General features: G+C 44.0%; 1 protein-coding gene and 1 long non-coding RNA gene across 8 annotated transcripts in view; one reads left to right on the top strand and one right to left on the bottom strand.

The window, feature by feature from the left end:
• Positions 1-6,607: 6,607 nt before the first annotated feature.
• LOC128322617 (uncharacterized) lies at positions 6,608-25,286 on the bottom strand. 2 transcript variants are annotated; one of them, XR_008305820.1, is made up of 2 exons: positions 25,152-25,286; positions 6,608-6,956 (listed from the first exon to the last, which is right to left on the bottom strand). It is a non-coding gene; the product is annotated as an uncharacterized LOC128322617 (long non-coding RNA). The 2 variants fall into 2 exon arrangements; XR_008305819.1 differs by lacking the exon at positions 25,152-25,286 and adding an exon at positions 18,748-18,955.
• PBX1 (PBX homeobox 1) overlaps positions 19,268-25,795 on the top strand; it is a 298,544-nt gene continuing 292,016 nt past the window's right edge. For all 6 annotated transcript variants that reach the window (XM_053244214.1, XM_053244216.1, XM_053244217.1 and 3 more), the window contains exons 1-2: positions 19,268-20,160; positions 23,620-23,693. In XM_053244214.1, coding sequence (XP_053100189.1) covers positions 19,970-20,160; positions 23,620-23,693 — 265 coding nt within the window. In that variant the 5' untranslated portion in view covers positions 19,268-19,969. The remainder of the gene's footprint in view (positions 20,161-23,619; positions 23,694-25,795) is intronic.

Raw genomic sequence — 25,795 nt, 5'->3', positions numbered from 1 at the left:
TTGTCTGAGGAAGAGGGAAATGCTCCTTTAGAAGGGACTCCTTCCATGGATGATGAGCCCATATCCTCTTGCACAAGGGATATTCCTCTGAGGGGTGGGGGCCTCATTGTAATGGGTGATTCAATCATTGGAGGTATCGAGAGATGGGTTTGTGACCTGCGTGTTGACCTCACAGTGACTTGCCTGCCTGGTGCAAAGGTTGCGGACATCACGCAGCATCTAGATAGGCTCTTAGGCAGTGCTGGGGAGGAGACAGCTGTCGTGGTGCATGTCGGCACCAACGATGTGGGGAAATGTAGTCGGGAGGTCCTGGAAGCCAAATTTAGGCTGATAGGTAGCACATTGAAGTCCAGGACCTACAGGGTAGCATTCTGAGAAATGCAACCTGTTCCACATGCAGGTACAGTGAGACAGGCAGAGCTGAGGGGTTTCAATGCATGGATGAGACGTTGGTGCCGGGTGGAGGGGTTTAGATTTGTTAGGCACTGGGATACATTTTGGGGTAAGCAAGGCCTGTACAAAAGGGACAGGCTGCACTTGAACAAGATGGAACCAGACTGCTGGTGCTTAAAATCAAAAAGGTTGCAGAGCAGCTTTTAAAATGACTCCTGGGTAACAGCCGATGGGAGCTGGGCAGTATCCCGTTTGGTAAAAACCATCCTTTAAAGTGCAAGGGTGCAAAGGATTCAGATAAAACAGAAGGGGACAGAGCAGTACCACATAAAGAGCAGATGGGAGACTGTGCCAGCTGGTCAAAGAGTCAAAAGAAAGATAGTGTACATCAGGTGAGAGATTCAGCATACAGGTGCTTATATGCCAATGCCAGAAGCCTCAGAGCCAAAATGGGTGAGCTGGAGTGCTTGGTGGCTAACACAGAAATAGATATAGTGGGCATAACATTAACATGGTAGAACAGTGAGAACCAGTGGGACACTGTTATCCCTGGATATAAACTCAATAGAAAGGACAGGGAGGGGCACCTTGGAGGTGGAGTAGCACTGTATGTTAAAGAAGGCGTAGAATCTAACAAGCTAGAAAACCTGGGTGGACTGGAGTCCTCCACAGAAACCCTGTGGGTGACAATACAAGGCCTGAAAGGGAATGTGCTACTGGGGACGTGCTATCGCCCTCCTGATCAAAACGCTGACAGTGACTGGGAGTTGCAGCAGAAAATCAAGGAGGCGTCAAGGAGAGGCAGGGCTGTAATCATGGGTGACTTCAATTACCCACACATAGACTGGGTAAATTCACAGTCAGGTCATGACAAAGAGGTCAAATTTCTAGATACGCTAAATGACTGTGTCCTAGAACAGTTGGTCTTGGAACCGACCAGAGAGAAGGCAACCTTGGACTTAATTCTGAGTGGCACCCAGGATCTGGTGCGGGATGTCAGTGTCATCAATCCTTTAGGAAACAGTGACCATAGTGCCATCAAATTCAGCATACATGTGGGGAAAGAATCAACAAGGAAGTCTAACACAGACATCTTGAATTTCAGAAGAGGAAACTTCTCTAAAATGAGGAGTATGGTGAAAAGGAAGCTGAAAGGGAAAATCAGGAGAGTCACTTCGCTCCAGAGTGCATGGAGTTTACTCAAAACCACAGTACTAGAAGCCCAGTTTGATTGTATACCCAAAAAGAGGAAAGGTACCACTAAGTCCAGGAAAATGCCAGCATGGCTAACGGGTACTGTCAAGGAAGCCATAAAAGGGAAGAAGACTTCCTTCCGAAATTGGAAGGCCTGTCCAAATGAAGAGAACAGAAAGGAACACAAATTCTGGCAGAAGAAATGCAAGGCAACAATAAGGGAGGCAAAAAGAGAGTTTGAGGAACATTTAGCTAAAAGCATCAAGGGGAATAACAAAAACTTCTTTAAATACATCAGATGCAGGAAACCTGCCAGGGAGGCAGTTGGACCATTAGACAATGAGGGAGTGAAAGATATTATTAAGGAGGATATGGAGGTTGCAGAGAAGCTAAATGAGTTCTTTGCGTCTGTCTTCACGGCAGAGGATACTGAGCGTATACCTGTTCCTGAACCAGGCTTTTCGGGGATGGCGGCTAAAGAACTGAGTCAGATAGAAGTGACAAGAGATGATGTTCTAAACTGTCTGGAAAAACTGAAAACCAGCAAATCACCAGGGCCGGATGGCATCCATCCGAGAGTCCTCAAAGAACTCAAATGTGAAATTGTTGACCTCCTTGCTAAAATATATAACTTATCCCTGCAATCAGGTTCTGTACCAGAGGACTGGAGAGTAGCAAATGTACAACCGATTTTCAAGAAGTGATCCAGGGGTGATCCGGGAAATTACAGGCTGGTTAGCTTAACATCCGTTCCAGGCAAATTGATGGAAAGCATCCTCAAGGATAAAATTGTAAAGCACATAAAAGAACAAGCCCTGCTGGGAGTGAACCAGCATGAGTTCCGCAAAGGTAAATCTTGCCTCGCCAAACTTTTGGAGTTCTTTGAGAGTGTCAACAAGTGTGTGGATTAAGGTGATCCAATTGACATAGTACACCTGGACTTCCGAAAAGCTTTTGACAAAGTTCCTCATCAACGACTCCGGAGGAAACTTAGCGGTCATGGGATAAGGGGACAAGTACATGTGTGGATTGCTAACTGGTTGAAAGACAGGAAACAGAGGGTAGGTATAAATGGAGAGTTTTCACAATGGAGGGAAGTAAGAAGTGGGGTCCCCCAGGGATCTGTACTGGGACCAGTGCTTTTTAATTTATTCCTAAATTATCTAGAAGCAGGGGTAAGCAGCGAGGTGGCCAAATTTGCAGATGATACCAAACTCTTTTGGGTAGTGAAATCCATAACTGATTGTGAGGAGCTCCAAAAGGATCTCTCCAAACTGGGTGAGTGGGCGACAAAGTGGCAAATGCGGTTCAGTGTTGGCAAGTGTAAAGTGATGCACTTCGGGACGAAGAACCCCAGCTTCAAGTATATGCTGATGGGATCTGAGCTGTCGGTGACTGACCAGGAGAGGGATCTTGGGGTCGTGGTGGACAGCTTGTTGAAAGTGTCAACTCAATGTGCAGCAGCTGTAAAAAAGGCCAATTCCATGCTAGGGATCATTAGGAAGGGGATTGAAAATAAAACTGCTAATTTTATTTATTTTTATTTCTACATTTTATATCCCACTCTTCCTCCAAGGAGCCCAAAGTGGTGTAATAATATAATATAATATAATATAATATAATATAATATAATATAATATAATATAATATAATATAATATAATAATGTCCTTATACAAAACTATGGTACGGCCACACCTGGAGTACTGCGTACAATTCTGGTCACCGCATCTAAAAAAGGACATTGTAGAACTGGAAAAGGTGCAGAAGAGGGCAACCAAGATGATCAAGGGCCTAGAGCACCTTTCTTATGAGGCAAGGCTACAACACCTGGGGCTATTTAGTTTAGAAAAAAGACAACTGCAGGGAGACATGATAGAGGTCTATAAAAGCAAGCATGGGGTGGAGAAAGTGGATAGAGAGAAATTCTTCTCCCTCTCCCATAACACTAGAACCAGCGGTCATGCCATGAAATTGATTGCCGGGAAATCTAGGACCAACAAACGGAAGTCCTTTGTCACACAACGCATAATCAACTTGTGGAATTCTCTGCCATGAGATGTGGTGACAGCCAACAACCTGAATGGCTTTAAGAGGGGTTTGGATAACTTCATGGAGGAGAGGTCTATTGATGGCTACTAGTCGGAGGGCTGTAGGCCACCTTCAGCCGCAGGGGTGGGGTACCTCTGGGTAGCAGTTGCGGTAGAGTAACAGCAGGAGAGAGGGCATGGCCTCGACTCCTGCCTGTGGCTTCCAGCAGCATCTGGTGGGCCACTGTGCGAAACGGGATGCTGGACTAGGTGGGCCTTGGGCCTGATCCAGCAGGGCTGTTCTTATGTTCTTACCCAGTTCCCCAGTAACTGGGACAGCACCAGCTCTGGATCAGAAACAGCATTGTCCCTGCAGGTGTGTCCACAACCCATCACGGACAGCTTGGCTGGGTCTCTGTGTGCTGTTCTGATATAAATCGCCATTAGTGGTATCCCGGTCAAGTCAGCCTTTAATTCTAAAACTGGTCCCTCACTACAAAGGGTTACACTTACTCATAGAGGTGCCATTAATTGTTTTTCCAAATGGTTTGTGTGACCTCCCTCTGCAGTGAAACCAGTGTCATGATGTAAGATGACACTTGAAAATTCCAATTATAAAGATTGGCTTCTTCTTCATAAAAGCCAGCCAGCAAGGATGAAAACCCTTTGAATTCTACAATCATTAAAGCCAGTTCCCCCATCCCTCCCTCCCTCCCTCCCCAGGCCCTCCTCTCAGAATGTATGTGAAATGATCTTTGTAGCCATCAGAGGGTATCGATCCACATGTGGAAATTGCTATTGACTGTAAGGGCTGCTGTACTGTGCACTTCTCTGGCTTTTAAATATACACCATCCAGGTGATTTCACTTTGCACATGACACAGCTCAGGAATGACCAACTGGAAATGTATATTAAAAACAAACCTCTGCTTCCTTCCAGCTTCACTGGCAAAAACTGGTCAGAAAAAGGGAAAAGGTCTGTACCAATTTATCAGGGAGAAATGCAAAGCTAACATTTGCCTTGGTTTTGTCACAGATTATTTGCCATGAACTTTATTTTCCTCTTTAAATCCACTCATTTAGGGCAAAGTGAAGTGATCTCAAAGTACCAGTCACAGGGGAGTAACAGCAGGAGGGAGGGCATGCCCTCAACTCCTGCCTGTGGCTTCCAAGTTTCCAGTGGCATCTGGTGGGCCACTGTGTGAAACAGGATGCTGGACTAGATGGGCCTTGGGCCTGATCCAGCAGGGCTGTTCTTATGTTCTTATGACCATTTCCCACACTAAGGAGACTTTCAGACAGCCCTTTTGGGTAGGTACACAGGTGAGATGTACTCTTGTGCAAGATCAATCTGTCCCATGATGAGCTTGTGGTGCAATTAGATCTGCCTTCTCCCTGCCACTGCCTGATTAACCACAGTGGGGGGCGGGGTATTAATGGATGTAGTCTAAGGAAGGGAAGCCAGTACTCAAAGAAAGGAAGGGATTCGACCAATCTGATTAATCAGAAAAATGCCAACTGAAAGAGTTTGGGCAGCAGGTCAACATGAAACAACAGGATTGGTTATCATGAGTGTCCTCAGACAATAAATGGCTAGCAGATGGTGTGATGAAACTCTTGAAGCCCATTCACACATTATGTTCAACATTCATATGATTGCACAGTGTACACAGGTACAGATCTGTACACAGGTACAGTCATTCAAATATTATGTTGAACACAGGTACAGAACACTTCCTATCTGTACCATGCACATAAAGGGCCTGCTCACTTTTAAAATGATCACAGGTAAAGGCATTCACACAAACACATGTATCTTTTTCCTGGTTAAATTCCTGACAGTCAGAGGTTGTATATCAAACATGGTGACATTATGGTGCTATGTAACCAATCAGATTTGGCCATCGGAGGGTATGACCAAGGGCAAACAAAGCCTGTAGAGAGTGAGGGCAATGCTTCTTGCATCTGTCTCATGGGTGATCCTTGCCAATTGGATTGCTGTTTGCACTTGCTCAGCATGAGTTAACCCCAAATAATTCCTGAAAGGGGTACTCTTCAATGCTTGTTCAAAAATGTTATCTCCTTTTTGGCTCAACACTGCTTTTGAATGAGTTCCAAAATGTCATCTTTTGTTACCTCTGTTTGCTACTGTTTTTCAGATGCGCTGCCTAAAATAATAATAGAAGTGTGGGTAACTGAAGCTAATATTCTCAATTCTGTGCTTATTTATTTGGTTTGGTTTCTAATTATGAAATACTTTCTGAAACTACTAGCTTAAGGTGTATACAGAGAAGTCCAAGTGGGTTCTTCATCCATGGTGTAGGAGCTGGTTTTGCAGGGTGTATGAGACATGCATGCAACAAGCCTCATGCCGGTTCAGCCATCTGTTTTGCCCATTACCCCATGATCCAGGTGGGCTGACCACCTTTTAAAAAAATATTGCATTTCTAAATTTCTTTATACAAATTCAAAATTGCTTCAACATTTGAGGGTGGGAGAAGTGTGTTGGTGCTATTGCAGCCTGGCAGTAGCCGATCAACACATCATCTACAGCTGCCCTTTTCCCATTATAACCTGCCATGCTCAGCTTTAAACTTATGGAACTGGTGTTACAGAGCCTGCTGCAGGAGAGAAAACCAAACATGTATTCCAAACACGGTAAGGGAGTTTCTAAAGCAGCATGACTTTGCCCAGTACAAACCACAGTCTGATTCTGTAGCAGGCCACATGCGCTTGTGCAATCACAGACCAGTGTGGTTTCCAGCCTCTGGACCAAGAAAGGCCAAGAGTCAACCCAAACTTGTGTCCTGTGCCTGGAGCATCAGCTGCTAATGATGAGCCTCCTCACAGGCCACACAAAAGGGCTCTGCCTTTGGGAACCGCAAGCTTTGAAAAGCAAACCATAATCCCCTCGTGCCAAAAGCTGAGTTTGTACAAACCAGACTTGAAAATCCAAATGAGAGAATGTTTTTTTCCAAAAAAATTAACCATGGACATGTCATCGCTTTTATTTTATAGCACCCCAAGGAATTAAAGGAGGGAGGGGATCCTATAATAAGCAGTGCAGTGGAGTGTAATGCCATTTAATGGTATGATAGTTGTTTTAAAATAAGGGTATTCTTGCATTACTTCACTTGTCTTGGGTCAAGATGACCAGGTCAGGTCTCCTCTTGCAGCTGGGAGGCCGTCTTTAGAGGAGTGCTGTTTTCCAGAAGAGCTGCCAAGCCAGATCCATTACTTCTTAGTTAAGTATGTGCAGTTTGGCTGAATCAAGAGTTGATGGAACAGAGATCCTTTCTGGACATCCTGTTTAGTCCACAATATTCATCACAGTGAGGAAGCTGAAGAAGAGGTGAATAACTGAATTAGTGTGAGCCATCTGCCAGATAGAACCATGGCGTTACCAAAAACATCCAAAACTTCAGATCCCACCAGCTGCCCCATGGAATGGGATGTGTTCAATTATGTAAGAAACTGGCCACAGGAGACTGTGTGGAAAAGATAAGAGAGATGTCTCATAGTGTATCATATAGTCCCCTCTCCCTGTGACAGACTATGGAGTGATGGTTGCATCCTGGTTGTATGTAGATGGAGTGATGGTTGCATCCTGGTTGTATGTAGATGCTACCATCAGAATGGCTGTGAACAGGACAGAGGATCCATACCTGCTCCAGGCACTCCAGCCAGAAGGCAAGGATCCTTTTAAGGCGGCATGGTAAAGTGGATGTCAGACGATGACATTCTGGAAAGCTGCAACACCAGGCAAAATGCAACAACTATCAAGAGTTAGGGATATGCTCACCAGGGATATGCTCACCATGCCACACAGCAGTGATATGCTCACCATGCCACACAGACACACACCTAGGTAGGACTGAGCCCTGTCAAGGCATGGTTGGGGAGGGGGCTGTGTGAGCACTACACAAAAAGCAGCTGAGAGTTGCTTAGGACTAGGTGCAGGTTCTGACCTCACCCACCAGCCCTGATCTGAGCCTGGATTCTCATTCAGAGTCGTCATGCTTGTCAAAAGTACGCCTAGTCCTAACTTTGCAGCCTGCTGCACCATGGCAATAAAATGAGGTAGCAGAGTGTGGAGGTAGAAGAGTGGATTGTACCACTTCAGATGAGCAGTGATGCTGTAATTTGCATCGATTTAGTTTAGAATTCAGATTTGGCCAGCTTGTAACGCTTGACTGTCTTATGAATTGAGTGTCGTTTTTAAGAGAAGACAAGAAGGGCAAGCTCTCCTGTCTCAAATCAGATTGCTTCAGAAATGAGCCAGGTTGTATCCAAAAGACCAGTAATCCGTTTGGCTTGCTTCAAGCCAACTTAAATCCGGCTCCCTACCCCAAGTCACAGCTGGAATGACTGCCTTTTGCAGCTTGGAATCAGGGGCAAATGCAAATACTCGTGATCTGCGGCTGCAAAGAAGCTTGGCATGTCCCCGGGGAATCCCTGCCAGGACTCCTGTGAGATGCAGGGAACTGGCTGCACTTTGTAGCCAGAGATTACTTTGTCATTTATATTGGTTATAAATGGATACTGCCATTTAGAAGCACAGCATACAAATTAAAAGTGAAGAGAAGAATTTGGGGGGGGGGTGCTTGCAAGAGCCCAATCATGGGTGGCAACCAAATAGTGCAGCCCAGGAGGATCCCCATCAGGAAGCTGGCTGCCTTTTGCAACCAGAGATCAGCCCGCAGGCACCCATGATATGGAGCTGCAAAAGCCAGCCAACTCCCCGCAGTCCTCAGGGGGGACTTGCAAGCCCCCACAATCCCTGGCTGTCTTTCCTAGTTTTTTTTTATGGCCGAGGGAAAGCTGGCCATGCAAAGCTGTCAGTGGCTGTCAGGGATTGGGAGGCTTGCAAGTACCCAAAATCTCAGGCTGCAAAAGGCAGCCAGTCTGGTGCAGTCTGTAAGAGTCCTGGCAGGGATTCCCAGGGGCTATGCCAGGTTCTTTGCAGCCCAAGATAATGGGTGCTGGCGAATGTCCACAGTCTCAGGTTGCAAGACAGCCAGTCCGTCACAGCCCCAGCAGAGAGAACCTCGCTGCAGAGACCAGCTTGCCTTCTGCAGCCAGTGGTCAGGAGAGCTTGGATGTGTGTCCCCACCACCACCGCCTACAATCTTTGACTGCAAAGAATTTCCCAGGATAACCCCTGCAGCAATAAACTGGGAATGAACTAAAGACTCAGTAAAATAGGGCAGGAATTTGATCAGGCCTTTTAATCGTCTGCTTCCCAATAGAGTTAACAGGTGTGTTATCTTTCAGGCTCCAGTCTGTAATACAGGAACACTGATCCACCTCACAAGATTGTTGTGAGAATGAACTAGTGATACTGGATTCGTAAAGTATTTTGCATATGTGCAATGTAATTAATAGCATGTGGTGCAATCTAGCTCTATTACAATCAATGGGAATTCTGCCACTGATCTCAGTAATATGGAGTGCATTCAGAGACTGCAAAACATCATACAGCCCAATCCTATGCATATTTACAATATTTACTATAAACGGCTTGGGTCCGAGGTATTTAAGAGAGTGCCTTCTTCTTCATCAACCCCACTGCCTGTTAAGATCATCTGGGGAGATCTGGTTGCGGTTACCACCAGCTCAATTGATGGCAATTCGAAACTGGGCCTTTTCTGGAGTTGCTCCGGGATTTTGGAACACGCTTCCTAATGAAATTAGATTTTCCCCTTCTCTTCTCTGAATGTTTTTAAGAAGGACCTAAAAACATACCTATTTAGTCAGGCTTTTTAGTTTATAGTTTTAAAACTTCGGCTTCAGAGCTTTTATTGTATTTTAAATTGTTTTAACTATGTTAAAGTTTTAATTGGTTTTATATTGTGAACCGCCCAGGGACTTTTTTGTATGGGAATGTATATAAATGTACTAAATAAATAAATATTTACTTGTGAGTCCCACTATGTTCAACGATGCTTACTGCTCAGTAAATGCAGTGGATTGCAGCTACACACATTCAGATTTGATGAAATGTCAGACTATCATTATCATCTTTAAGAGCAAGACAACCCTTTTAGTTGAACCAACAAGTGTTAAAAAATGCTGGAAGCATTAACTCAGAATTCTCTATTGGGTAAACACCCTAACCTGGAACTCCCCACCACCACTACTAAATTTCCAGCTTGAGGGAATTTATGATGCATCTAGAGAACTCTTTCCCAGAAACTCTGCAGCCTGAGCTTACGTTGTGTGCCTTTACTTGGAAGCAAGTCTCACTGAACTGAATGGAACTTTCTCAAGAAAGCACACATAACCCCAGATGAAATGTTGTCTCATCTGTTCTATGTGAGCAGCTCAGCTATCACACCTGCAATCCTATGTACCCTTCCTTGGAAGGAAGCCTCATTGCACTCAATGGGATGTGCAGCTGAATCTTATTTATCTTTACCCAGAAGTGCATTCCATTGCATTCAGTAGTCTTACTCCCAAATAAATGTACACAGGATTTTGGACAGACTTACTCATAATATTAATGTATGCCCGTGGGCAGGGATTATATTTTATTTCATATTTGTTTGGTGTCTAGTATTCATTATTGTATTCTCTAGTGTTCTCTATTGGCCTTCAGGAGAGCCCTTTAAACCTAGCTGTTTGGCCTGGCCTTCCAGGGTTTTTAAATGGTTTTAACATAGTAACCTGGTTTTTCAGGGTTTTTAAACTGTTTTGAATGTTTTAGCTGTTATTGTATTATGGGGTTTTACAGTGTCTGCTTTTAACTGCTAATTGATTTTAATTGTTTTGTTTTAATGTAAACCACCCTGAGCAATTTTGGAAGGGTGGTATAGAAATCAAATAAATAAATAAATAATAGTGTATATATACATATTTTAGGTGCATTAAATCTGATAATAATGCATTGAAATAATGCAATTACAATCATGTAATAATTGATAAGGTTGATAAGCAACCTTAAAAGCCCCTGGTGTCGCAGTGGTAAAACTGCCGCCCTGTAACCAGAAGGTTGCAAGTTCGATCCTGACCAGGGGCTCAAGGTTGACTCAGCCTTCCATCCTTCCGCGGTCGGTAAAATGAGTACCCAGAATGTTGGGGGGCAATATGCTAAATCATTGTAAACCGCTTGGAGAGCTTCCAGCTATAGAGCAGTATATAAATGTAAGTGCTATTGCTATTGCTAAAAGACTTTGGAATGCTCTCCCATTGGCCATTCGCTCCTTGGACTCCATCATGGCTTTTAGAAAGCTTGTTAAAACTTGGCTTTTTATCCAGGCTTTTACATAATCGTTTTTACTGCTGCTTCTGTGTGTTTTTACCTGTTGTATTGTTTTTATGCTAGTATTTTATAGATTTTAAATTTGGTCTGTTTTATATATATATATATTTTAGCTTAATATTTTTATTGTCTTTTATTGTATGTTTTAACTTTTGTAAACCGCCTTGGGGCAGTCTTTTAACGAAAGGCGGTATATAAATGCAACAATATAAATAAATAAATAAATAAATAAATAAATAAATAAATAAATAAATAAATAAATAAAACAGTGCTGCATATGCTGGTAACATCCAGGCTTGACTACTGCAATGCTCTCTACATTGGGCTGCCTTTGTATATAGTTCGGAAACTGCAGTTAGTACAGAATGCTGCAGGCGGGTTGGTCCCCTGGGCTGCCCAAAAAGATCATATTACACCCATTTTGAAAGAACTATACTGGTTGCCAATAAGTTTCCGGGCAAAGTACAAAGTGCTGTTCATTACCTATAAAGTCCTTAACGGCTTGGGTCCAAGGTATTTAAGAGAACGCCTTCTTCTTCATCAACCCCACAGCCTGTCAAGATCATCTAGGGAGGTCTGGTTGAGATTGCCACCAGCTTGGTTGGTGGCGACTCAAAACCAGACCTTTTCTAGAGTTGTCCCGGGACTCTGGAACTCGCTTCCTAGTAAAATTAGAATTTCCCTTTCTCTGAATGTTTTAAAGAAAAAAACTTAAAACATACCTGTATAGTCAGGCTTTTTGTTTATAGTTTTAAAGTTTGGTTTTAGAATTTTAATTGTATTTTAAATTGTTTTAATTATGTTAATGTTTTAATGGGTTTTATATTGTGAACTGCCCAGGGACTTTTTGTATAGGGCAGTATATAAATGCACTAAATAAATAGCTAGATAATATTGTATTATTGGAACCAGATTTTTGCTTCTCAGCTGTCCAGAGAGCTCTTTATGAACTCTCACTGGTTTCTTGAAATGCCTCCCATTTTTCTTTCTCATGGGAATAATTTGCAGTTATGTCTTCAGTATCTCATTTTCAGAATCTCCCATCCCTCCTGGACTCCTTTGCCCTTTAGGATTTCTAGCCATAAGATTCTATCTAATTTTTCTCTGAGCTAATTGAAACCAGCTTTCCTGAATCCAGGGTAGACGTCCAACTTCCTGAATTCCAAAATGACATGGTCATTTTCCCCCCAAGGATCTTCACCTCTTTCACTTCATCAACCAATTCTTCCCTGTTGGTAAGTTTTATGTCCAGGGTCGTCAACACCTTGTGTCTTCTTCCACCTTCTAAAGGATCAAATTGTTAGTAAGGCAGGTCAAGAATGTCACAGTTAGACTTTCAGCAGATGTCAGGATAGTTGAAGCCCCCCATTACTAGGTGTGCCTCTTTGAAAGTCTGGTAATCTGATTTAGTAAAGCACCGTTCATGTCTTCTGCTTCTGGTATATAAATATTTGTTGTAAATATTCGTCGTATTCCATTCTTGTCTTCTGCTTGGCCAGGTGGTGTATAGTAAACTCCTGTGAAGGATGTGGAATGGAACTATTAAAACTTGAGATTCAGGTCTGGTTCTGGTTCATCAATATTTTTAATGCTCTAGCTCAGACACTAACTTTAAAAAGTGGTTTGGTAACTGGTTTGGATGCTTTGAATTGGTGTAGATACATTTCATGCAGAATAATATCAAACGTTTTCCTGAAATGTAAGAAAAACAACTACCACGATATAAAATTATATCATGGTATTCTATAAAATGAATACCATGATAATTTCTTAACAAAAAAAATACATATTTTTAAAAACTGTCCATTTTTTAATTTTTAAAAGGATTTTACAAACAAAATATTTTACAGGATTAAGATTATTGTACATTTTGCTGTACAATAGCCACCACTACATAACATGCAGTGTGCATGGCCTTCTCTGCCTTCTCCCTCATTTGCCACTGGCCTGTCAATGAAAAACAAGCAGAAGAGGAAATGGGGAAAGGGCACTGGAGTACGGGAGGTGCTCTACAGAGCATCTTCTCTGGTATTATATTGCCCTTTCCACAGAGTACTGTAGATACTCTGCAATACTCTGTGGACAGGGCAGTGAAGTACTTGAGAGGCTCCAGTGCTCTAATGCCTTTTCCTCACTTCCTCTTCTGTTTCATCCTCTTTCTTATTTTTAGACCAGCGGGAAATTAAGTGGGAAGCAGTGGCAACATAGAGAAGGGCTGCTGAGCTGGCAGGGGTGACTTACAGTCCTGCTTGTGCCCCGGTGCTTCACTGCTTGAGGCAACCATCTCATCTCATGGAACGTCTGTCCCTGCCCTCAGATTCAGTTAGCAAGGCATTACACATTCTTCCCAGTCCTCATGAGGTGCAGACATCTCTTCTAAGGAGTCCTTCATGTTGGTAGTGTAGGTTGTGATCCAAGTATCCAAATCTTCTCAGCAACACTGTCTTCATTGCCAGCTGTTTCCTTCCTGTGCCTTGGCCTTCCACGTGAAGGATCAATGAAAACACCACCTGTGCCCCCAGGTCCTTCACTTTCCAACCAAATGCCTGGTAGTCTCTTGAGAGTCATTCCAGGACTCTTCAGGCAATATCATTTTTCCTCGTGTGGATAAGCAGGAGAGGGTAGCAATTTGAAGAGTCTCAGCAACTTTGCCATCACATCCTGGATTTATGGACAACCCGCCTCCCTTGATGCTGGGTCTGGTCTGCACACAGTCATCTCTGTCCCTCTCAGTAAGGAATCACCCCCCGCCACACACACACACACACACACACACACACACACACACACCACCACCACCACCACCACACATCTCCTCCTCCTTGGGGTAGTCGTTGCGTTCCTCCTACACATGGGGGACTGAGAATCTTCCTCCCTTTCCCAGGGAACCTGAATGAAGCCCAGGGCCTGGTACACAATTCATCTATCTATCTATCTATCTATCTATCTATCTATCTATCTATCTATCTATATCCTTTCAATAAGCCCCCAGGATGGCTTACAATCTAAAAATGACTATAAAAACAATAAGATAAAAACAGATAAAAACACCACAAAAGGCAGACTATCGGTGTGTACACAGAATCGGTATGTAGAGCCTACAGGGCTTCTATGGGAAGAGCAGGCTTGACCCGCTCTCCCCACAGATGAGCATCCAGCCATCCCTGGATGGCTGGATCAGCTGCCCACATGACTACCAGTGGGGATTGGTGGCCACCTGGCCCCCGGAAGTCCCAGGATGTCCCATGCAAGTGTGTGGGGCATTCTGGGGAGACCCCCGAGCCCAGGAGGCTTGTTGGAGCCTCCTGATTGGAGGTCTCCTGGTGAGTCACCGCAGGGCGGAGCGTGCCATGGTGACTCACAATTGCCAAAATGGGGTTAGCAGAGCACCCACTCCGCTAACCTCATTTAAGGGGTGGGACTTAAGCTAACCGCTGGAAGCCGCACAGCTCCCAGTGGTCCTCACAACTGCTCAAAAGCGGGCTGGGCTCCCTTAGCTCACTTTCAAGTGGTTGTGTGAATAGCCTCTTATCATTTTTTTTAAAGCCTTTGCCTGGAGCTGAAAAAACATCAGAGTTGGTGTTAGATGAATCTCTGTGGGGAGAGTATTTTTCAAAAGGTGCCACTACTGAGAAGGCCCTCTGCCTAACCAACACTTGCTTCACCCCACCTCAGATGGCACCCAGGCGAGGGCCTCCAATTTACAAGGATACAAGCAAGTACAAGTGTCCAAGCAGGCTCACCTGGGTGTACTTGATCCCTCAGTTACCCAGGCCCCAAGCCATGTGGGGCTTTAAAGGTATGCACCAGGACTTTGAATTTTGTTTGGAAATGGACTGGGAGCCAGTCAAGCTATTTAGGCACTGGTGAGACAACAACCAGTCCCAATTAGTCGCCTAACAGCTATGTTTTGAATGATCTGCAATTTCTAGGCAGATTTCAAAGGCAGCCAAACATATAATGCATTATAGTAGTCTAATCTAGAGGTTTCCAAAGCATGGATGTACCCAGACTCTCTCTGACCAGGAGAGGTTGCAGCTGGTAAAGCAGCTCCGCTAGTGAAAGGCAATCCGTGCCATGGAGACCCCGCCCCCTTGACTCTCCAGTGGAAAAGCTGGATCTAGGAGCACTCCCAAGCTAAAGAGCTGATTCTTTAGGCAGAGTACAATCCCATGCACAATGCACAACAAGGTGAATGCCACCCCCTCAGGCAGCTGAACCACCTACCAACAGTATTTCCCTCTTGTCTGGACTGAGCTTCAGTTGATTGGCCCTCCTCCAACCTATCACTGATCCCAGACACTAATCTAGCACTTCCACTGCCTCACCTGAAGCTGATGAGAAAGAGACCTGGATATCAGCACACTGATGACAGCACACTCCAAAACCCCAGAGTACCTCACTCAGCAGTTTCATCAGGAGATGTAGATCTTCATGCATGGGAGGCAAGATGGAATCCTACTGGTCCCTATAGCATAAATACTACGGGGCTGAGCTGTAACCTCCCAGCAATACTCTCTGGAATTGGACCTTTAATTGGGACTGGAGCCACTGGAATACCATGGCTCCAGTTCCCAAACTAGAAAGCCTATCCTCAAGGATACCATGGTCAATGGTACAACTCATAGCTGGGCACCACTTCCCACAGAAGACACCGCTCTCTCGCAGCCCAGGCTGCTTGCTGAGTGGATACCATAGCCAGCCCATCACCCCTGACCGATTGCCCTTTGACAGGGAGACAACAGCACTATACTCAGTGCTGGAAAATGGCCAACTTGGGCAGATGTATCTGGCTGCCTGGCAATTTGAACCAGGCAAGGTTTGATTGGCATCAGAGGTCAGAATGGCACAGAAAGGGCAGGGCTTGGAAGCAACCACAAAGGAAAGTGGGGAATTTGCATCCTCTTTGTCTCCTCTGCATGAGACAGGAGAGCTGTTGTGGCAGAGGCAGCCTTTAATGCAGGTGAGCTAACCCAAAATTAATAAAGAAAGGAGGGGAAGGGGCAGAGGCGTATTGAGGGAAAATGGCGCCTAGGGCAAGCACTGAAATTGCGCCCCCTGTCCAAACATCTGACACCCATCTTTCAGATAACTTTACCATAATATCGGCTCAAAAATACAAGTCAAGCTCGTTAATCTTTTAATATTTCAAAAACTATTTAGCAGTGGACGTAGCCAGACCAAAAAATGCTGGAAAACTACAAATTTCAGTATGCTGGGGCTCATGAAATACCCAAATACTATGTGGAGGTGTACTTGGAAAACTAAACAGAAGTGCCTTTATAATTCTCTCCTATGCATTGTAACATCACTATTACATAAGTTTTAAAACTCGTCTGGTGGCGACTCAGAGGTGGGCCTTCTCTATAGCTGCTCCTGAGCTGTGGAATGCGCTCCCTGCGGAAATCTGTAATTTGAATTCTATATTAGCCTTCAGGAGAGCCCTTAAAACATATTTGTTTGGCCTGGCTTTCCAGGGTTTTTAAATCGGTTTTAATATTTTAACCCGGTTTTTGGGTTTTAATTACTGTAATTGTTTAATTCTTGTTTTAAAATGTTTTTAAATTAACTGTTGTTATATTGTTTTAAATTTTTGTTTTAGCTCTTTATTGTTTTAGTGGTTTGTTTTTAATTGTAAACCTCCCTGAGCCATTTTGGAAGGGCGGTATACAAATAAAATAAAATAAAATCAATAATAATCAACAATAAATAAATAAAAATAAATGGAGAATTTGATTTTTCCTAGATACTTTGAAAATAATTAAAGGATATGCAGAGTGAACTGTGTCACTGCCTGGAATATATTCTAGTATTTCAGAAAGACAGTTAAAATGAGAGAAAGAGAGCAAGAAACTCCCAGTGGGTCTTAATACTAAAAATTTCACACTGATTCAAAGACGAACTCACCATTAATAGCCACATTATTAAGACATCACATTTAAGTCACTTATCACAAGATGCAAAGTAAGAGCAAATGAATACAATCCTAGCTCACAAGCTTCAGCTCAGTATTCACAAGCCCTGATTCTCTGTACATAGTGCCAAACTGAATGTGTGTACAGTGACTTATATTTAAAAATTTTTAAAAAAAATTGAAGCGTGGGCCCTTCGGGGGGCTTCCTAAAGGCCGTGGGGGTGGTCTGCAAAAGTCCCCCCTCCCCCGCCAGCCTCTTAATTCACCGCCACAGCCCGTCCCGGGCTGATTTTCGGGCCTCTGTTCGGGCCTGAACTGGCATGATGGCCATTTTGAAGGCTGCCATGCATGCTCAAATGGCCTCTGCGAGGCCTGGCAAGGCCTCGAGCTTTACAGGCACTATTTGAGCATGTGTGGTGGCCGCTTATAATTTTTTTTTTTAAATGGCCCCCCGAAAACAAAATGGCCACCGCACATGCTCAAATGGCCTCTGAGGGGCCTGGCATGGCCTAGGGAGAGGCCATTTGAGCATGCACAGTGGCCATTTTGTTTTCGGTGGCCATTTTTTAAATTTTTAAAAATGATGCCCCCTTCAAGTGGCACCCAGGGCACGTGCCCTGCCTGCCCTACCATAGATACGCCCCTGGGAAGGGGCGGACCCGCTGGATATTGATCTAAGTTCTTCTTTTATCTCTACCACCAGAATCTGAAGTGAGGGAACTTTAGAGTTTGCTAAAGTTCACTGAGATGACACCTCTTCTGTTGACGGGGCTAAATGGGCTGTTATGGTTGCAGTGCTTCATCACTATCCACCCATTAATAGCTACCATTAGAAGCCAGGCTTAGGGGTGATAGCTGCAAATCCTGAGACTCGAGATCTAGGTAGAGCCCTGCAGTGTTCGCACAGCCACAGAGAACCACAGGCACCCACCCTGAGGCTCTCTTCCACCCCATGAACTGAGTTCTGTATGGCCTGCAATAGTAGCAAAAGCTGCTGAGAGATCTAAGAGAATTAACAGGGTTGGACTCCCCTTGCCTTTCTTCTGACAAGGATCATCCCTCAGTGTGACCAAGGCATTCTGTGCCAAAACAAGACCTGGAACCAAACAGAAATCAATTCAGATAATCAGCCCCATGCAAGAGTGCCAGGCAGCGCCATCCTTTTGTGGGGTGCAAATTCGTGCCACCGTTCCGAGCCATCCCTGCCGCTGCACCAGGGGTGGCAGCACTGCTGCCCTGGAGCGTGGCTCCTCCTGCAGCAACTGAGCTCCTGAGCCAGCCAGACCGCTGCGGTGGGCTCTGCTCAGCTGTACACAGTGCAGCTCCAATTGGGCTGCTCTCCCCTCTGGTTTGCCCAGAGAGGAGTGCAGCTCAGCTACAGCTGCCACTGTGTGCAGCCACGCAGAGCTCACTGCAGGGTCCTGGCTGGGTTGGAGCACAGCTCCTGTGGTGGGAGCCGCACTGGAATCTCTGCCTGCGCTGCCAGTGTTTTGCCTTGCCCAAATCTTGCCCTCCCATTTGTCCTGTGCTGACTTAGGGTCAGCCCTGATGCCAGGAGTTGCACCTTGCTCAGGAACGAATTCTTAGCAGTCAGTCAATAGTTATTACAGGGTCCCACTGAAAATGTTGAACCAACTGGGAACAGTCAGTGGCCACAGGAATTCAGCACATATGTAAGTCAGTGGAAAGTTGCTGAGGAAGTCCAAGATGCCAGCAGTCGATTTCAAAAGAGAATAAGGGGATTTGTTAAAAAGAGACTGAAAAGGAGAGTCAAGAGGGTCAGATCTCTCCATGATGCTTGGAGCCAAGTGTTCGACTAGCCCGATCTTTGGTCTGATGATCCAGCAGGGCTCTTCATATGTCCTTAATGAATTAAATTATTTACTCCATTAAACTATAAAACTATAAGTATACTTTATGAGTAGAAGTTAGCAGGCAGTAAATAAACGACACCTACCTACTTTTTTTTTTTTGGCTTCTGGCAGGTTTGAGGCGCTTGAGAAGGAAGGCGCCTAAAATCTGCGAGGCACTACACCGAAATCTAATGCAAGGCAGTCGTTGGTTGCCCTTAGGCGTGCAAGCGAGCAGCTTACTTCTCAGGCAACCTGGGCAGAGGGATCGGGCGTCCCCCGGGACGTCCTGCACGGCAGACACCCCGCCCCCCGCTTGCAGCTCCCCCCTCCCTCTCCCCGAGGTCAGTGAGAGCGCGAGCGCCTTTCCGCTTCCATCGCGAGCTTGCCTCTTTAAGGGCTGGAGCCTCCTGCGCTGCCCACCTCTGAACCCGGTGAGTGACAGGCGGTTGACTGGGTGGGGGCTGATGATGGCGAAGAGGAGGAGAAGGAGGAGCTGGCGGCTGGCGGCGCTGGCCAATCAAGGCGGGAGGCGACCGCTCGGCTCTCTCATCAGCACCACCCATCTGCTCGCCTCTCCTCCCTCCCTGCCTCCCTCCTTCCTGCTTGGCTGTGCCTTTTTCTGTGTCAGTTTCAGGAGTCCTGAGCCTGAGCCTGAAACAAAAGCAGGAGGCTGGAAAGGGGCTCTCCGGAGTTTGCCGAGGCACAGCGCGAAGGGGGTGGCTGCCCGGCTTGGCAAAGGCGACGCGAAACTGGGCTGTGCCTTCCGCCGCCAGCCTTGCGCCGCGCAAAGCCCCCTTTTTGGAGGGCATCTGACTAGCGAGTGGGGCTGGCTGGGGGAAAGTTTGCTAGGCTCCATTCCTCCCTTCCCTTCTAAATCGAGGCATATTTTTTGCCACAGGAAGGATTAAACGGCAGCTTTCCAAGCGCTGATCGCCCCCCAGCGCGGCTCTGTTGGCCACAACAAAAGCGAAAGGCAAGGACCTGGCTGGGACAGAAACAAGACAAGCAGAAAACCAAAAACCGGCAAGCCCGATCCCGACCGCCTTGATCCCGGCCAAGTGCGCCAAGGCGAAGAAGAGGGCTTTTCTTGCCTCTGGAGCCGGGAGCCTCCTTGCACGAAGAATTCCAAGGGGTTTTCTTTTCTTTTTATCAAGGAAGGGTTTGGAGGCTTCGTCAAAGGATAATATTATTTTTTAACAAAAATCCAGAGAAGAAAGGCAAGGAAGGAAGCCAAACAAGGCAGTTGGTTCTTCCCTAAGAAGCGCGCCGCCGAAAGAGCAAGAGCAGGGGAAAGGAAGGGGCAGCCGCCCGCGCCTAGCCTTGGCGATGGATGATCAGCCCAGGTTGATGCATTCCCACGCCGGGGTGGGGATGGCCGGGCACCCCGGCTTGTCCCAACACATGCAGGACGGAGCCGCCGGCACAGAAGCCGAGGGCGGCCGAAAGCAAGACATTGGGGACATTTTACAGCAGATCATGACCATCACCGATCAGAGTTTGGACGAGGCGCAGGCCAGGTGAGCCCTTCCTCCTTCTTGCGCGTGTGGTGATTGTTTATTTATTTATTTTCTACATTTCTTCTTTCAACAGCAGGATCCTGACTCAAGGAAACCTGTGTCACCATTGTGCTTTCAGTAATAAGGCAGGAAAGGAGGTAGCTCTGCAGAAAAGAACATCCTTGTTGGATGTCTTACATGCTAAGTAATAGACTAGAGTTGAGTGTGTGTGTCTGCACATACACACAGCTGGAGAGGAATAGCCAATGCTCCCTTTGCCAAGTTAAGCAGGGCAGAAGGTTTGTTTGGTTTGTTTGCTTTTGGAGCTGCACCTTCCCATGTGTGTTTGTGGCAGCCCAGGAGTTGAAAAGGCTCAGACAGCCACTTATTGTTATTTGATCAAAAGACTGAAAGCTTGTCATTCTTCTAGCTGAGCTTTGGGATAGTTGAGGTGTTCTGTTTTCGCTGCAAGGTCTTTCCTTACACATCTACAAGGTATGTGGATAAAACAGGTTACCTTCTGTGTCAGCAGTTACTCCAAAAATTATATCCAAGGGCTTTAAATACTTAGGGAAAAATTAGAGCAACTGTGAAGATGCTGGTGGCGTGATTTCTATTTTTCACACAACACACAATAAAATAAAGGCCTTATTTGCTCTTTTTGAAACTTAGTTACTGTGGATTCATTGCCACTTTTTAACTCTACCCACAATCGAACAAAGTTAAACACAATCCCGCTGAATCGCATTTAACGATTGCTGGATTGTGGCCCTTGTGTACAAAAAGAGCACATTTTTGTCTTCTTTTGTGTTAGTGAATGTTGCTGCCTATAATTGGAACCATGTGTCCATTTGTGTGTGTGTGTTTGTGTGTAAAGACATAAACAGGGTAGGTTTTTTTCCTTGCTAAAATAATGAGTAGAGCATGTTAATTGAGCACAGAGGCTAGTAAGTGCTGCAGCTTGCCAACATAACCATCTCAAGTATAACCCAGCCATTAAATGCCGCTTTACACACTTCCAGATTTCCTACATGGAATGTGCTTTTATGTGGGAAACAGCATTAAACTCATGTGTAGATCATCGTCTTTGACAGTAGTACATGCATATATATTACTCATAATGCGTACAAGAATATTTGACAAATTTACACATAGCTATCCTTTTGTGATTATTCATTTTATCACACAATCCACTATGCCAATTTGTGGCTCAAGTTGAGTTTCTGGGGGCAGGAGGCAAGTACTTTAAAAAAAAATGATTCCCAGACATATTTTGAAATGCTTCATTGTATACAAAATTGTATTTTCTATTTGGACGATTCAATATGTTAGTACTGTGTGCACATTTGTTTCTTTTTAAAACAGTGCTTCATAAAAGGAAACATTTCAGTAAATCTGGTGAGGAAAGCATGTTGGATTCTGCATCACACACTCTCAGCATACACCTAAAAATCCATTACCAAAAGTTGAAAACATGAAGTCATGGCTCTATGGATGAGAAGAATGGACAAGAGCAGAAAATAACTATAACAAGAAGTCTATCCAGTTATTGTCTGCTGCAAAGCTTTTAGCATTTCACTTTCCTTCTGTTCTGCACTTACCACTAGCTTTTCCACTATCAACTGGAATAGACTGCTAGAGTCCATGTGTCCCTGGGAAACTCCATATCCCACTAACTAGCTTTGGAACAGCCAGCTTTCAAAGGAATAGACTTGTGTTCCAAAGGGATTTTTGAAAATGGTGTGGTTAGACTGAGAAATGCCAGTTCTATAAAACACTGTTCACTTGGACTTTGTGAAGATTAGCTTCTGTAGGACTATGCTTTCTAGTACAGTCATAAGGCAAGAAAGCAGAGGAAAGATGCTGCTTCTGAAAGTTTAGGAGTTTATGTTGGGCAGAATGTTTTGTGCATGTAAAGATTTAGTAACTATACCAATCTGACTGAAAATCAACACAAATTTGTGGATGCTTTTTAGAGTCAGTTACTCTTTACACAATACTTTCTTTTAGCGGCATGCTAACAGATTGTTCGGCAATGCAGCCCTTTCAAGATAAACATCGTATGTGCTTCAGCTTTCTCAATTCCATATCTTTTATATGGGATTTTAGAGACACTGAAGGGACTGGAGGCTGTGGTGATGTAACTGCAATCTTTCAGTTTTCTTCTTGTACCCATTTTTGTATTAGACCAAAGATATTTTGGGGGCTGAAATAGGGTTTTGTGTATGAGATACTCAAACAGAGGGAGCCCTACTGTGAGACTAGGAAAGGCAACCAGCTCAGGAAGCAGATTTTGGGTGCCCTTAAGGGCAGCAGATTGATCTGACACTTGTGACACAACCCACTGGGTTGTTCTCTTGCACAACTCCTATTGAAATGATCCAGAGTTATACAAAAACCCTCATGAGTCTTGTGCAGGAAAACTCCTAGAGGGATGTGCCCCATGTTAATCTGTAGAAGGAGGGGCTTCTTTTTAGTTTTGCTGCCTGCGGGCACCCAAATGTCCATATCTCCATAGCATGTAATTTTGATTCAAAAAGCCATTCTTCAGCCAATGCTTGATGGGATTAGACCCCTTGTGTCCAACAACAAATCTTCACAAAGTGATTGCTTAATTTTTTAAATATATATATATGAATATGAATATATATGATTGTTTCTTTTTGTGACTGTGTACCTGCTGGGACGTGAAAGCAATCAACTAATAAACAAGCTGCAATTCCCCATTACGGCACTGGCACTTACAAGAAAGTGAGGGGTTGGGGTGGGAGGAAGCTCCAGTTAGCAAAGCTAACTGCTTTTCTATATTCTAAGCAAGCAAGATATTTTTGGCATTTTGAATGGTGATCCCGTTTTTTAAATGCCCTCATTATAACACCTTCAAATAAGCAAGCAGGACAATAAGAGCATGAAAGTAATTAATTTTTCCCACTGTTATGAAGTGTGCTTGCCCCCCGGCAGTGCATCACTCCATTTCTGTACTCTAACTCGAGAACTGAAATTCTATACATCGGCTTTTCTCGGTGCAAGGCTTTTCAAACCCTGCCAATACAGTGGCATCTGTACAATGAATTGGAACTCATGGATGGATCGAGGAGAAAGGTGGGAGTGAGCAATACAAAAATTCCCTACATGGTTGCATAAGGTCATAATTAGACTTATGAACAGTGGATACATACTCCTAGCATTGACCTGTTAACAGCTTGGCCAATGAGCCGAGTTTGTGAATGCCGCTAAAATGCTGCTGTCAAACAGTTCTCTGTGCTGGTGGCATTGGCATTGGCATGTATGTTGGGTGATCCCCAAACTGGCATCCTATTCAATGTAAAATTTTGCTTATTCTTAGTTTTCAGTGATTGTTATTAAATATATATATCTTTAATATTTTTCTTGTTTCATGCACCCTATCCCATCCATTCTTTTAAAAACTTCTCTTGTTTCATGCAAACCCTAAATACAATCCTTTTGGTTTCCTTGCAGAAAACATGCTTTAAACTGTCACAGAATGAAGCCAGCACTTTTTAATGTTTTGTGTGAAATCAAAGAAAAAACAGGTAAGGAGAAATTCTAAATTTTGCACATCTTTCTTTTTCTCCCTTTCATTGTGTTTCTCAAAGATCTTATTTCATTCAGATATTCTATTCAAAGAAAAAGGAAGCATTTGGTTTATACTTCTGGCATTGCATTTTTTTAGACGGATAAGTATCTGAATGGCACATTGAGAGGTCACTCATTTATGTGCATATAATGCAGGAGAAGTTTTCTTTAACCCACTGAATGCCTTGTCATGTTTTATATATTATATTATGTTCATTAAACATAATCCAGAAATTGATTTTTATCATTCTGGTTTTAAAATCCTTTTTAAAAAGGGCATCTGACTCTAATAAGGCATTAAAAACTATTGTATAGTGCATGGTTCCTATGTGGAAAACACTTTAAAAATCCTTCATTTGTTAGACATTGAGCCCAGGTAACGAATACTCACGCAAACAGACACACAGACACAGACACACACACAGCCAGCAGGCCTGCCTGCTTGATTGTTGGTAATTTGAGGGTCCTGTTGCCTTATATCAAAGGGTGTATCTTGGTTCCAAAGGTGCTAATGACACGAGAATGCTTGTTCTGGTTCTCACTTCGCGGGCCTTCTGCCATGCACTAATACACTTATAAAATGTCTCAGGGGGGCGTTTAAATTTTAAAAGCAACAATTAAAAATAGCTGTCATCAATCAAGGATGATCTTAAACAGCAGATGCTCAGAGAAGAGCATTCAGTGACATTCAGCATTTATTTATTTAAATTTTCAAATGTTTTTCTTTTTTGGAAGGGGGAGCCCTGGTTATGACTTAGCCAGTAAGAAAGCAGTGGCACAGGCTGCTGCTGATCTTTAGCTCTGAAGTCGGCTGCTCTTTTGTAGTATGTTGTAAACTATCTACTATTCTTCCCCCCACCTCTCTTTTTTCAACAATGACTGCAACAGTCAGTAATTCATATCTCAATCATAGAAGCAAGGGGCACGACATGAATGAAAGTGACAATAAATATGATTGTAAATGCACTTGATATATTTTGAAAAGTTATGCAATAAAGGGAAGAGAGGCTTTTAGAAAAGCCTGAATCTGTGTGACTATGATTTACAAATTTCGTGTGAATATGCTTCTTCGTGTGAACAGTTGAGTGAAATGGGATTATTTGGCTCCAGCAATCTATATACGATGACTAAGGAGGTCCTTTGTTAAATCTTGTTTGTGCAGCTTGTAACCTAGACAAAGCACCTAGCTTTGGCATTCAGGCCTCCAAAGCCCTTCAGGCTGCAGCGCTGAATGCTGACCTTCTTTCGAAGCCATTCATTATGTGGCTCCTATAACATAATGTAAAGAGGTCTCTATGGTCTTTCTATAATATGATGTAATGCAGCTTGAATATATAATAAGAACATCCGGACCTTCAGGGTTTTTCTTATATTTTGTCTTATTCCCCCACATCCTCTTAAAAGAAAAATCCTACCTTGTCTTCAGTTTCAAATTCCATCTTGCTTGATTTGTTGGGAATTTTTACCTCTTGCCTGTCTCAGTTGTTAATTGATATCTGCCCTGAACTGTAGTTGAAATGATTATGAAGTTGTGGTGTATGCTCTTTTTGGAGTTAGTGGAAACAGAATTTTTTTAAGGAGGGAAAGCCCTTCCTGGAGTGGCTGTTATTTGGAGGGAGGTGAGAAATCCTGCCGATTGGCTAATTCTAATTGCATTGTTAGCAAAAACAGTGAGCAGCTTTTTCAGTACTGAGGGCCACACTAAAAGTATTGTCAGCTGGAGAGATACAGCTAATTTGCATATTATTTGCATGTCATTGTTGCCTATCTGCATATCATCTAAACATGGGCGATCCACCCCTATAGTTTATGTCCCCATTCACATTTTTTCCCCAGATGGGAAAAATTATGAATTGTTTTTGCAAAATGAAATGCCAGGTGTCTACAGAATCATAGGATTTGTCGTTAGAAATGAAGCAGATCTTTTTCTCTGGCTGTTTGTTCTTGACCTTTTGTATGTTGACCATCACAATTTCAAATGTTTCTGTGCAAAAATGGAAACAGCAAACTTTAGGAGAAAAACGGTAATTCTCCAGAAGATTATACTAGCTGTACAGAT

The sequence above is a fragment of the Hemicordylus capensis genome, chromosome 4 (genome assembly GCF_027244095.1).
Source record: "Hemicordylus capensis ecotype Gifberg chromosome 4, rHemCap1.1.pri, whole genome shotgun sequence".
Lineage (NCBI taxonomy): Eukaryota > Metazoa > Chordata > Lepidosauria > Squamata > Cordylidae > Hemicordylus > Hemicordylus capensis.
The sequence above is the reverse complement of the archived record's forward strand: the minus strand, read 5'-3'. Positions and strand labels throughout refer to the sequence as shown.